Below are 11066 nucleotides of genomic sequence, written 5' to 3' on the forward strand. Positions count from 1 at the left end.
GGGAGAGGAGATGGAAGGGGAAGACCTGAGAGGAGAGGGAGGGGGAAGGCACTGAGGGAAAGAGCTGAGGGGCAAAACCTGAGGGGAGATGGGAGGGAAAGAGCTGAGGGGAGATGGAGGGAGAAGGACCAAGTGGAAGAGCTGAGGGGAGATAGAAGAGGAAGGCACTGAGGGAAAGAGCTGAGGGGAGCTGAAGGAAGAGGAGATGGAAGGGAAAGAGCTGAGGGGAGGTGGAGGGAGAAGGCTCAAGTGGAAGAGTTGAGGGGAGATGGAGGAGGAAGGCACTGAGGGAAAGAGCTGAGGGAAGTCGGAGAGGAAGGCACTGAGGGGAAAGGAGATAGAGGGCAAAACCTGAAGGGAGATGGAGGGAGAAGGCACTGAGGGGAGGAAAGGGATCCTGGTCAAGGAGGGAGGCTGGGCCAGGGCTGCTGACTTTCCCTCCCTCACCTGCTCGCTGCCAGGCTCGCAGACAGCCCTGGGGGGCCACACCATGCCCACTGCAGGATCCCATGGGCGGGACATGACCACTGCTCACCATCACACGTTTGTGCAATTGATGCTGTTGCAGACGAGAAGGGATGAGCAGCCAGAGTACCAGCAGCAACGCAGCTCGGACTCACCCGTCCATGTCAGGCAAATGATGTGGTGCTCGGCTGTCCCTCCATCCTGCAACCACTGCAGAGAGAAAAAAACCAACCTGTCCCAGGAAATCATCTAGAGCACTAGAAAACATTTCACTGAACCTGTAGCCTCTTTATCCCTGTACATTCATGCATAGCTGCAATCTACCCCCAAAAAAAGAATGAGTACATGTAACTGCACAGCACAAGCAGTAGGAGGCATAAGACGTCTGTCAAGAAGTAGGATATTCCATAAACTGCCTAAGATTTGGGATGCCGTAAATATTTAGTGGTTTTCTTTTGGTGAGCTACAGTATAGTTGTTTAAATATTTGCCGTTCCACAGGCGTGACTCACGGCTCCGATCTGACTTCCCATCAGTGGGGCTGAGCTGCTGTTCTAGCTACAGAAAGGGGAGGTTAATTTCAAAGAAATGTTCCATGGAAAGGAATAGCCATTCATTTCCAGTATCTCAGTAAAAAAGGTGGCTGAAAGTTTCCAGAAATTGCACTATAAAAAAAAAAAAAAAATCACATCGCTTGCTATATTAATGGATAAGAACTTAAAAAAAATCCTCAACAACTAAGAATCAATTTCCTGGCCAAATTGAATTAGGCAAGCAGTGAACTTGATGCCAGTGTAGGAGTGCTATTTATGCATTAACAGCCTCAATAAACACATTTTACAGGTGTGAGAATCATTATGTTAGCTGCTAAGATAAATATCTATATCCTACTTAAAAATAAGATATTTAGGCCATTAATCTTTTCTTGTAGATTTGGTTTCTTATTAATGGGCACATAAAGGCACAGCAAACACCTCATCCCATCGTCCTCTTTATGAAATAAGCAGGAAAGCCTCAGAGGCAATGCAAAGATTTTTGCTAACAGTGCTTATCATTTTAACAGATAAACAAAACCACAAAAGCAGAAAGCAGCAGGCCCGCTCCCCTTCACTGCTTGAAATCCCAGGTCCTGGGAGGAACCCTGACTCAGCCCAAAATAACACAGAAGAGAATCAGAAGGATGCAGAATTAAACAAGGTTTCAGCATCAGCTTCCACCATTCTGGACTCTAGTCAAGCAGATCGAAGTCTTTCTGCTCAGCTTAATGAAAGCCTTCGGTGGGACGGGATTCTTGAAGATCCTGTAGCAGAGGAAGGAATTCTATGATTCTAAAGGCTGAGTATCTATAAAACGAACCCAAGGAAATGGTACAAACTGTACATCCAGCAACATTTCCCTGCTGAGCCATGCCCAGCCGCCAGGCATTCCCCATCACTGCATCACAGGGTGACGTGCACGAGCAATCACACAACACAGAAAGAAGATCACTGCGGTTTTTTTCCAGAGGAGCAAGTGTGAACTGGTCCTGAATGAGCTAGTACAGCCTACAGCTGCAACCAGTGGCGTCACCCAAGACCTCTCAACATATTCTGTAGCTTACCTCTGATTATTCACTGTCTTATATCCGTGTGGAGAACAGAACATTTACATTTTAAAACCAAACCAACTTGTTAATTAAAATATGGACTACTTGAGTAATTGAAAGTGCTCCTTTCCACATTGCCTGTTTGTCCTGGAACATCCCTAGTTCATTTCAAAATAATACTCATTGCATTATACCTGAGCTTTTCAATTATTCACCTCCTGAACTGCTGGTTCTGAAACCAGCAAGCAACTCATGGCAGATGGGGAAACTGAGTTTGAGCAGCTGGATGACCACGTACTCGTTTGGAGGCTAAATTGATTTGCAGGCACACAAACTTACCTGGAACTTGAAACCGAGTGAGCTACAGAACAGGGGTTGGAACACAGCCCTCAACTCCTGGCTTGTGATCTCATTGTTAGGTAAAATATTCTCTTCTATTATAAGAACTCATTGTACTGGACCCTCACATTTGACATTCTGGAGAAGCACATCATAAAGATAAGGAAAATGGAGCACATCTACAACAATGGGGTTATCCTTGTCCTGGGCTGCCTTGTACTCCCCTACTTCAACTTTTCATAGTAAAAGAACAACTTCCATACAGTCTTACCACATTAGTAAAGGAAAACGCCCAGGACACACTGAAGGAAGTATCTGGAAGTTAGATGACACATCTGAAAGGCGAGAATTTTTTTCCTGAAGCCCTCCTGAAAGATACTGTTCTGATTTTTAAAGTTTTTTTCTTCAAGGCTCTTCTTTTATATAGCAATTGATATTTATATATGGCTTTTCTCCCGTTTAATGCTTTAAACACTGCATGATATTCAAATGCTTGCACAGACTCTCAAAGGAGATGCACCGAGCTTTAGAATAGCTCCAAATCTTCCTAGATTCCAGGAAAGTCATTACACGGAAAGCCAGACCTTCTGCAAGCAGATAACCAGATGAACAATAACAAGTAAGCAAAAAAATCCCATTATGAATTAATTAATTGATATTCAATTGCATCCATTCCTACTCTGCCAGAGACACTAACTAGATCAGCAGGCCCGCAAATTCAGAAAGGTTCATAGAATAGGTTCAGCATCCAGAAAAACACTAGCATTTATCTCAAAACAATGGTTTGTAACCTTCTATTTTGTTTTTATGAAGTTTAATGCATACCACATTATAGTCTTATTTCATGCTGTGTTTACCAATGCAGCATTTCAGCATCTACATTTTTAACCTAAATTAAAAAGAAATTCCTGTCTGGTTAAATACGTGTTGTATTTGAAAAGGACAAGTGCTTCACTTGTAGGATATGCTGAAATCCATACCAGAAACTCACTTTAAAAATAATACTCGACCAAATGAATGACTCAAATACATGCTGTAGAGGATTTTCAGCTGTCTTCAAGACATGTTTTCAATGTCTTACTAAACTGATAAAACCACAGCATTTGGTGTTGCATTCTTTTTAAAATACAGACAGTTTTATATAGGAATCACCTTCCTAGAATATGTAAACAACAGCAACACAGGATATATGAGAAACAATAGGGGAGTTGGGACTGGCAGGATACATTACGTATTTATTTCTAAGTAAATACCATAATAAACACTGAAAAACTTTGAATAAAAAAGAGACTTCCCTATATGATGGTTTTCAGATCATTTATTACCAATAAAGTAAAAGACAAATTGAAAATTAGAAGAGGGGTGGGAAACGTCACAGACATCAGAACACTTGCACAGAGCTAATCAGAGCTTTGCAAATGTTGGAGCATAAATAATTTAAAAAGGTATCTCTATCAATTAAAATAGTTTTAAAAGGTACATAATTAAGTTTGTTTGGTTTATAAAAATCAAGTGCTTTATTCTAAAATCATAGTGTATGGGTCATTTCATTTCTACCTAGGGACAATTAATGACTGCAACTTAAAATAATCTTCTCTTCGATCTCCTGCAAATAAATTCATTGGAAGAGCGTCGTCGGAGCAATCCAGGGTCCGCGTTCTTCCAGTGTCCTGTGTCCAACAGTGGCCAGCACCAGCTGCTTCAGGAGCAAGGTACACAAAACCGCAAAGCGAGCACTGACGCTATAGCTTTCCCAAAGAAGAGTTCTGTCCACTTGAAACCCCACACACTTAGGGGCCGGGCGGTGCCTTTGGTTACACAAGTATCCTGGGGCAACGTTCAGGGGAGAACCGCAACATGTATTTAAGACACATCTCCTAAATACTGTAGTCTATACCCAACGCGTTTAATGAGAAGACCACGCTGCTCTTACGACTCTGGAGCAATGTCTACCTGACTTTGGCATCCTCTGTCACCCTGGGATTGTTTCAGGATCTGGTTTTCTGAGGCAAGTACCAAAGATTAAGGACGTTCTGATCTGAGCTAATAAATAAGTAAAAAAACCAAACCAAAACAAACAAAAAACTAAAACCATACAAACTCAAGCTTTCTTTCCTGCTGCATTTCAAGTCTCCCAAATCATTTCAGTTCGTACTACCGTACACTTCCACATCATTCATCACACCTGCACAAACACGTGTTAAGTGCAGCTCAAGAACGGGCTCCCGAGTTCCTAACTTACCACCGTTAAGAGCAGGTCCAGGACTGATCTTGCACCAGAAGGTGACCCGCACCTCAGAGAGTTTTGGAATACAGGGAAAAGCTGTGTCCAGCTAAGTCAACTCTTCCAAGTGTTTTTGAGCTGCCATAGCACGCTAGCCACCAACATAAGCCACGCTCCCAAAAGCAGATGCTCTCCACACTATGTTGCTCTCTGCCAATATAGAAAAAGCATCTGGGTGAAGTGAGAAACCTCTTCGTCTTATTTTCATCACGGCGCATGATAAACCAATGCACATAACATCCAGATGGCCTTTAATAGTACTTAAAATTATTCCCTTTGGTCCCCAAACTCATCAAGCACTTGGGACTGGAGGGGTTATTCATCAGTCTACAGACAGGCAAATGCTACCCCATCCCAGTGACATCCTGAATATTCAAGTCCAGAGAGGAGAAGCGGAATTTTGCAATGAGAAGCTCAGCAGGGAAGCAGAGCTACAGCTGCGGATTTTGCTACGCAGTAAAAATTCTCCTGTCCTTTGCTAACATCTACCTCACCACAAACCGCGACAGCCTGATCCCAGCATCTCCTTCTCCACTCTAGGTCCCTGTACACACAGCACATTTTCTGAAGTATTCCTAGCCCCAGCTCCCTTAGTGCAGACAGTACAATGTCAGTAAAAACTGGGCACCACTGTTTTTCCAGCACTGCACTGTCAAGACCTGACCTCCCTACAACACAGGAATAATTTCTGGCCTGATATTCTTCATTACACACGCGCAAATGCTAGCGTGTTACAGACTACAGCACTGCAGGAGTCGTTACAAGCACAGAAAATACACCAACCATTCACCTAAATAATCTGAATTACCTGATCCCTTCTCTGCTGCCTGGAGCTGCAAAAGCTGTTTACCTCCTGCTCTACTCAGAATTCCTCTTCTTTCCAATTCACACCTTCAAACTGGACACAAATGCCACGGAATATAATTTTTCTCTCTGCTAAATCCAGGATTCCAGATTTTTCTGTTAGCTTTTTCCAGCAATTTCCAGGAGACGGTTTTGCTAGAGAGAATGGTCTCGCGATCTGAACCGAAATGAATGACAGCTCTGGGTATCTGTAACCAAATGACCTGGTCGATTCTCTGCAAGAGAGCGAACCGCCCTTATTTTTGCACATCACCACAAAGCATCAAATGGATTTCCACCTGCCAGGCATTATTCCATTCTCTCTTACTGGTCAATTTTTTTCTCTGGGAGAATCCTTCCCGTTATTTTCATCTGATTACTGCACTGTGGGGAAGGGGAGGGAACTCACGACTTTAAAGGCAAAGAAACAAGTTCCTTACTAAGTTACGTTCCCACAGAAAACCACATTCAGGCCATTCTGATGCTTAAAGCAGGAATTAAGAGCTGAGAAAGAGGGTCGGTACCCACTTTAGCTAGTGGAGTTAGCACAGTATGTTATAGATGGGACTGGGATGGATCAGAGCAAGAGATACAGCCATCAGTCAGCAACCATCCAGAACAGAGTCGTTCCCAAGGCACTCCGAAGTTTCCAGCTCTACGCTAGAGAGGAATCGCCGCGTGCTCTTACGGCAGTTGTAATCCAGCGTGGTGGTGTACACAGTCTTGGCATGCTTCGGGTAGATGATGGTGGTGCTGGTGAAACGCTGAGGCTTGTTGCGGGGCTCAAAGTGGATCTCAGATTTATAACTGCGCCACGTGCAGTTGGGGACGCAGACGACCGTCTGACTGCAAGAAGAAACGCTTAAGCCCACTGGCATATAGACGTTGTCGATGAAGTGCTTCTCTGAGTCATACCTAACCGAGGACGTGTACCTGAAATACGAGACAGAATTGTGTGAGCTCTGCTCCGGAACAGCAGGCTGCATTTTTCAGAAGGCAGAGCTGTCAGGTACCAGGGCGGCTCCACAGCCCCGTAGCCCCCACCTCAACCCAGGAACAACCACATCACACCAACGCTGCTTGCCGGTGTCTTATTCATGGGAAGAGGAGAAAGTCTTAGGTCAGCAGCTTGCCTGGCATTGTCACCACTTTGTGCAGCTGCCAGCACTACCAAACATCTTCTCAGTCCTCACGTCCACTGTTTTAAGCCTAAGCCTTTCAAAGCTATGGACCTCTTTCAAACCCCAGTGCCTAAACCCACAGGCCTAGATCCACATTCAGGCTTTGCACATCAGCATTCTTATTCCTCGGAGTGCCAAGTCCATGGAATCACACATTTATTTTCTCAGTTCTCTGCCAAGAGTCACACAGGAGTTCTCTGCTATCACTCCCGGCATGGGGCACTCTCTGAAGACTCAACCGGCAGGAAAATACTACAATTTGCACATCAAACTCTGCTGGCAAGAAAATCCTCTGTGCTTGGACTGCTAAAGAATGTTTTCATCTCCTCCACACTGTGAGAACTCTGTGTTAGTTTTTTTTCACAGTGCTAACTGCCTTCCTTCCCCACACCAGGGCAGACAACAATTCCTACCCTCCCCTGCATTAGGCTTCTGTTTGATCGTATCAGCCTACTTCTGCTGGCACAGTAATCAACTGGGAGCCTTCATTTCTAATTACAGCAAATCATGATGTTTAAAGGAATAATTCAAAGGCTGCAAAGTGATGCAGTGCAGTTAAAAAAAAAAATAATTATACACTCTCTTAATATTAACATTTCTTTTAGTTCACAAAACAAGCCATAGCTGATAAGACAGAAAGCACTTACTACAAACCCAAGAGGTTAGGAGAGCAAAATTCCTTTCCTCTAATAAAACAGCCCTAGAAAGATTGCTGCTTTGAAGATCTTCCCTCATGATTACCTCCTGGTTAATCAGTTGAAAGGCAACATTTTGCAGCAGTGCAATGAAGTAAAAGCAGAAGAATAAAATAGAGGAAACTTTTCCTGGAAAAAAACCATATAGGTTTGAAAGAGGCTGAACACTCCTTCAGTCTGTACAAATGTCCAGGTCCAGGAATGTACAGCTGCGTGGAACAATAGCTCTGCAAATAAATTAACTTGACTCACAGGCACTGATAAGGCCTAACTACTCCTTCACAGGCTAACTCCTTCAAAACTAGATGACTGTAACACAATATTTACCTTATTTCCTTCGGTGGTAAAGGGTCAAACTCAACTCCTTCGCCAAAGGATAAAGGACACAATTTTGGAGTGCAGCTGGAGAGAACAGGGCTGGGAGAGAACACAGAGTTCTGCAAAAAAAAATACAAGAATAATGCCATTTATGTCACAATTAGGTATATTCTCAGGAAATGCATTCACTCGGCCCTTGGTGCGCAGCTGTCGAGGTTCACGTTTACATGTAAGAGGAACTGCTAGTCAAGGCGCGTCTACCGGGGCAACCCACAGCTCTGGCCGAAGACGTGGCAAGGTGTGACAAAGTCCTAACTTTGAGAACTTACTTCAGAGGAGCCACCCTGAGAAATGGGAGAGACAGACAGCTCCTCAGTGCAGCGCAGCTTTCTGCAGCATGAACTATAGTCCAGGAGCTCGCATTCAATTTGTAGCGAACGCTATAGGGATGCATGAAAGAGCTCTCCTTGCTAAACACATCAGATACCCCACGGGCAGATTGCAGCAGGAAATTATTGCAGGGGATCACGCCTTGAGCAACCTCCTGGTTTCACAACTACACTGTGGGTAGTATTTGAAGGCATTAAATTCAACCTAATTCACACGCAACCTGTTGGGAAGCATTAACTCATTCCTGTTGAGCAGTGATTCATGAAGCATCCTTGTGCTCCTCTCCTGGACAGGCAGCGCCACGAGCCAACGCCGCCCTGGCAATGTCCTGCAGCTGGAAGGGAACGAAAGCGGTTCTGAGCAAGAGCCTCACAGCCCTGAAGGGAAGCAACCTGCTTGCATTTCTAAATCTACCTCTGTGTACGTGTGTTACTATGCAGAGGCGAAGGAGCTGTGATCATCCTGCAGTATTTGTACCAACAGCTCAGCGTCAAATCCAAAAATCATTTTGCTAACTAACGCGCCTCTATTTGATATTACCTGATATTATTAACTGAAAACATAATTTAACACACATACTTCCGATTCTGGGTCACCCTCTGGGATAACAAGAGTTCACTGAACACAGGGATTTTTAAAGATGTGCTGTGATGCCTTCCCAAGCCCCACATGGGGCAGGAACGATGGAGGCTTCCCAGTCCCATCTATAACGTACTATGCTAACTCCACCAGCTAAAGTGGGTACAGACCTTATTTCGCAGCTCTTAATTCCTGCTCTAAGCATCAGAATGCCCCGAATGTAGTTTTCTGAGAGAACTTAACTTAATAAGGAACTTGCTTTATAAAAGCACTGCTGGCTCCCCTGACCTGACCCAGCCCCAGCTGCAGACACCCCAATTCCCCAGTGCGTTACGGGATACAACAGCGTCAGTAGAAGGAAGGGAAAAGGAGCTCAACCGTTCACCCCACCGTACCCCCAAGCCCTGCCAGGCTGTCTTCCACCCTCCTTTCCTCTGCTGTGAGGCTGGGAAGCCTAAGAAGAAGCTGGGCGATGCATCACAGCAGGGGCTGAGAGGCAGCGGATTTCCCAGCCCCTGGGGTCACCATCTGTGGCAGCAGGTGTTCCCGTTCCCCCTGGTGCCCCCTCCTCCCAGTGCCCTGTCTTCTACCCCCCCAGTGCTGCCATCCTCCCTGTGACTCTGTCCCCCTGGTGTTCCTGTCCTCCCAGGGCCCCATCTTGTATCACCTCAGTGCCCCTGTCGCTGGGTTACAGAATCAAAGAATCACCAGGTTGGAAAAGATCCACCGGATCATCGAGTCCAACCGTTCCTATCAATCGCTAACCCATCCTCTCAGTGCCCCAAAAACCCGGTGCCCCGTTCTACTGATGCCTCCACCTCCTTCGTGCCTGTATCCCCATGGTGCCTCGCCCCCCTGTCCAGCATCTCCCCGCTGTCCCCATCCTCCCCACGTCTCTGACCTCCCGGTGCTCCCATCCTCACGGTGCCCTTATCCCATATCCCCACAGTGCTTCATCTCGCATCCTCCCAGTGTCCCCATCCTCCTGGTGCCTCCATCCCCTCGGTGCCCCATTCTGCATCTCCCCGCTGTCCTCATCCTCCCCATGTCTCTGACCCCCTGGTGTTTCCATCTCCCTGGAGCTCCTGTCCTCCCAGGGCCCCATCTCGTATCACCCCAGTATCCCCATCCTCTTGATGTCCCTACCCTCCCAGTGTCCCTATCGCTGGGTCCTCTCGGTTCCCCAAAATCTTGGTGTCCCAAAAGCCTGGTGCCCTGTGCTCCTGACGCCTCCAGCCCCTTGGTGCCTGTATCCCCATGGTGCCTCATCCTGCATCTCCCTGGGGTCGTCCTCATCCTCCTCGTGCCTCTGACCCCCCGGTGCTCCCATCCTCACGGTGCCTCCCTCCCCTCGGTGCCCTGTCCTCCCGGTGCCCCATTCATAGAATCATAGAATCACAGAACAACCAGGTTGGAAGAGACTCACCAGATCATCGAGTCCAACCACTCCCATCAATCACTAACCCATGTCCCTCAGCACCTCGTCCACCCGTCCCTTAAACCCCTCCAGGGAAGGGGACTCAACCCCCTCCCTGGGCAGCCTCGGACAGGGACCAATGACCCTTTCCGTGAAAAATTTTTTCCTAATGTCCAGCCTGACCCTCCCCTGGCGGAGCTTGAGGCCATTCCCTCTCGTCCTGTCCCCTGTCCCTTGGGAGAAGAGCCCAGCTCCCTCCTCTCCACAACCTCCTCTCAGGTAGTTGCAGAGAGCAATGAGGTCTCCCCTCAGCCTCCTCTTCTCCAGGCTGAACCCCCCCAGCTCTCTCAGCCGCTCCTCGTCAGGCTTGTTCTCCAGCCCCTTCCCCAGCTTTCCGCATCTCCCCGCTGTCCCCATCCTCCCGGTGCTCCCGTCCTCCCAGGTCCCCATCCAGCCCCCCCCCCCCGGTGTCCCCGCTCTCACCGCGGGCGGCTCGGGGTCGCTCAGCCCGTTGGCGGCGCGCTCGGGGCTGCCCGGGGCGAGCAGCCAGGGCGGGGGCGCGGGCCCGGGGCTGGGGGGCAGCCCGGAGTCGGGGCTGTCGAGCCCCGCGTCGCCCCGTTTCCTCATGTCCGGGAGGTCGGGCACCTCCCGCAGGCTCAGCCGCCCCACCATGGCCGAGCCCCGCCGGCCCCGCGCCGCCGCCTGCGCCCCCGGGGCCGGGACAGCGGGGCGGGGCGGGGCGGGGCCTCGGCGCTCGCCGGCCTCCCGCTGCCCCTCAAACCCCGCGGGCCTCGGCCCCGCGCTGTCCTCGGCTCCACGGTGTCACCGTTCTCCCAGTGTCCCCATCCCCCTGCTGCCCCTGAGCCCCCGATGCCGCCATCCCCCCGGTGTCCCCTTCTCCCCAGTGCCCCTGACCCCCTTGTGTCCCCATCCCCCCGGTGTCCCCAGCTCCCCCTTGTCCTCATCCTCCC

At 48.2% G+C, this 11066-nt stretch overlaps 2 protein-coding genes across 2 annotated transcripts; one reads left to right on the forward strand and one right to left on the reverse strand.

Moving 5' to 3' along the window:
- The first annotated feature begins 1487 nt into the window (after positions 1 to 1487).
- On the forward strand, positions 1488 to 1993 carry LIAT1 (ligand of ATE1). The gene is given in 2 exon segments (XM_069874361.1): positions 1488 to 1965; positions 1968 to 1993. Coding segments are annotated over 2 exon segments (504 nt in total).
- Positions 1994 to 3688: 1695 nt separating this feature from the next.
- On the reverse strand, positions 3689 to 10798 carry RFLNB (refilin B). The gene is made up of 3 exons (XM_069873829.1): positions 10579 to 10798; positions 7719 to 7828; positions 3689 to 6448 (listed from the first exon to the last, which is right to left on the reverse strand). The coding sequence occupies exons 1-3, from the start codon at positions 10765 to 10767 to the stop codon at positions 6118 to 6120; spliced, it is 630 nt and encodes a 209-aa protein (XP_069729930.1). The 5' UTR covers positions 10768 to 10798; the 3' UTR covers positions 3689 to 6117.
- Between the last annotated feature and the right edge of the window lie 268 nt (positions 10799 to 11066).

This window comes from Phaenicophaeus curvirostris, chromosome 21 (assembly GCF_032191515.1).
Source record: "Phaenicophaeus curvirostris isolate KB17595 chromosome 21, BPBGC_Pcur_1.0, whole genome shotgun sequence".
Lineage (NCBI taxonomy): Eukaryota > Metazoa > Chordata > Aves > Cuculiformes > Cuculidae > Phaenicophaeus > Phaenicophaeus curvirostris.

Coding starts and splice junctions, on each gene's coding strand:
- RFLNB (XM_069873829.1), bottom strand. CDS start 10,767: ATGGTGGGGCGGCTGAGCCTGCGGGAGGTGCCCGACCTCCCGGACATG. Junction 7,829..10,578: donor GCGACCCCGAGCCGCCCGCG/GTGAGAGCGGGG, acceptor TTTTTTTTGCAG/AACTCTGTGTTCTCTCCCAG. Junction 6,449..7,718: donor TTACCACCGAAGGAAATAAG/GTAAATATTGTG, acceptor CTCGTATTTCAG/GTACACGTCCTCGGTTAGGT.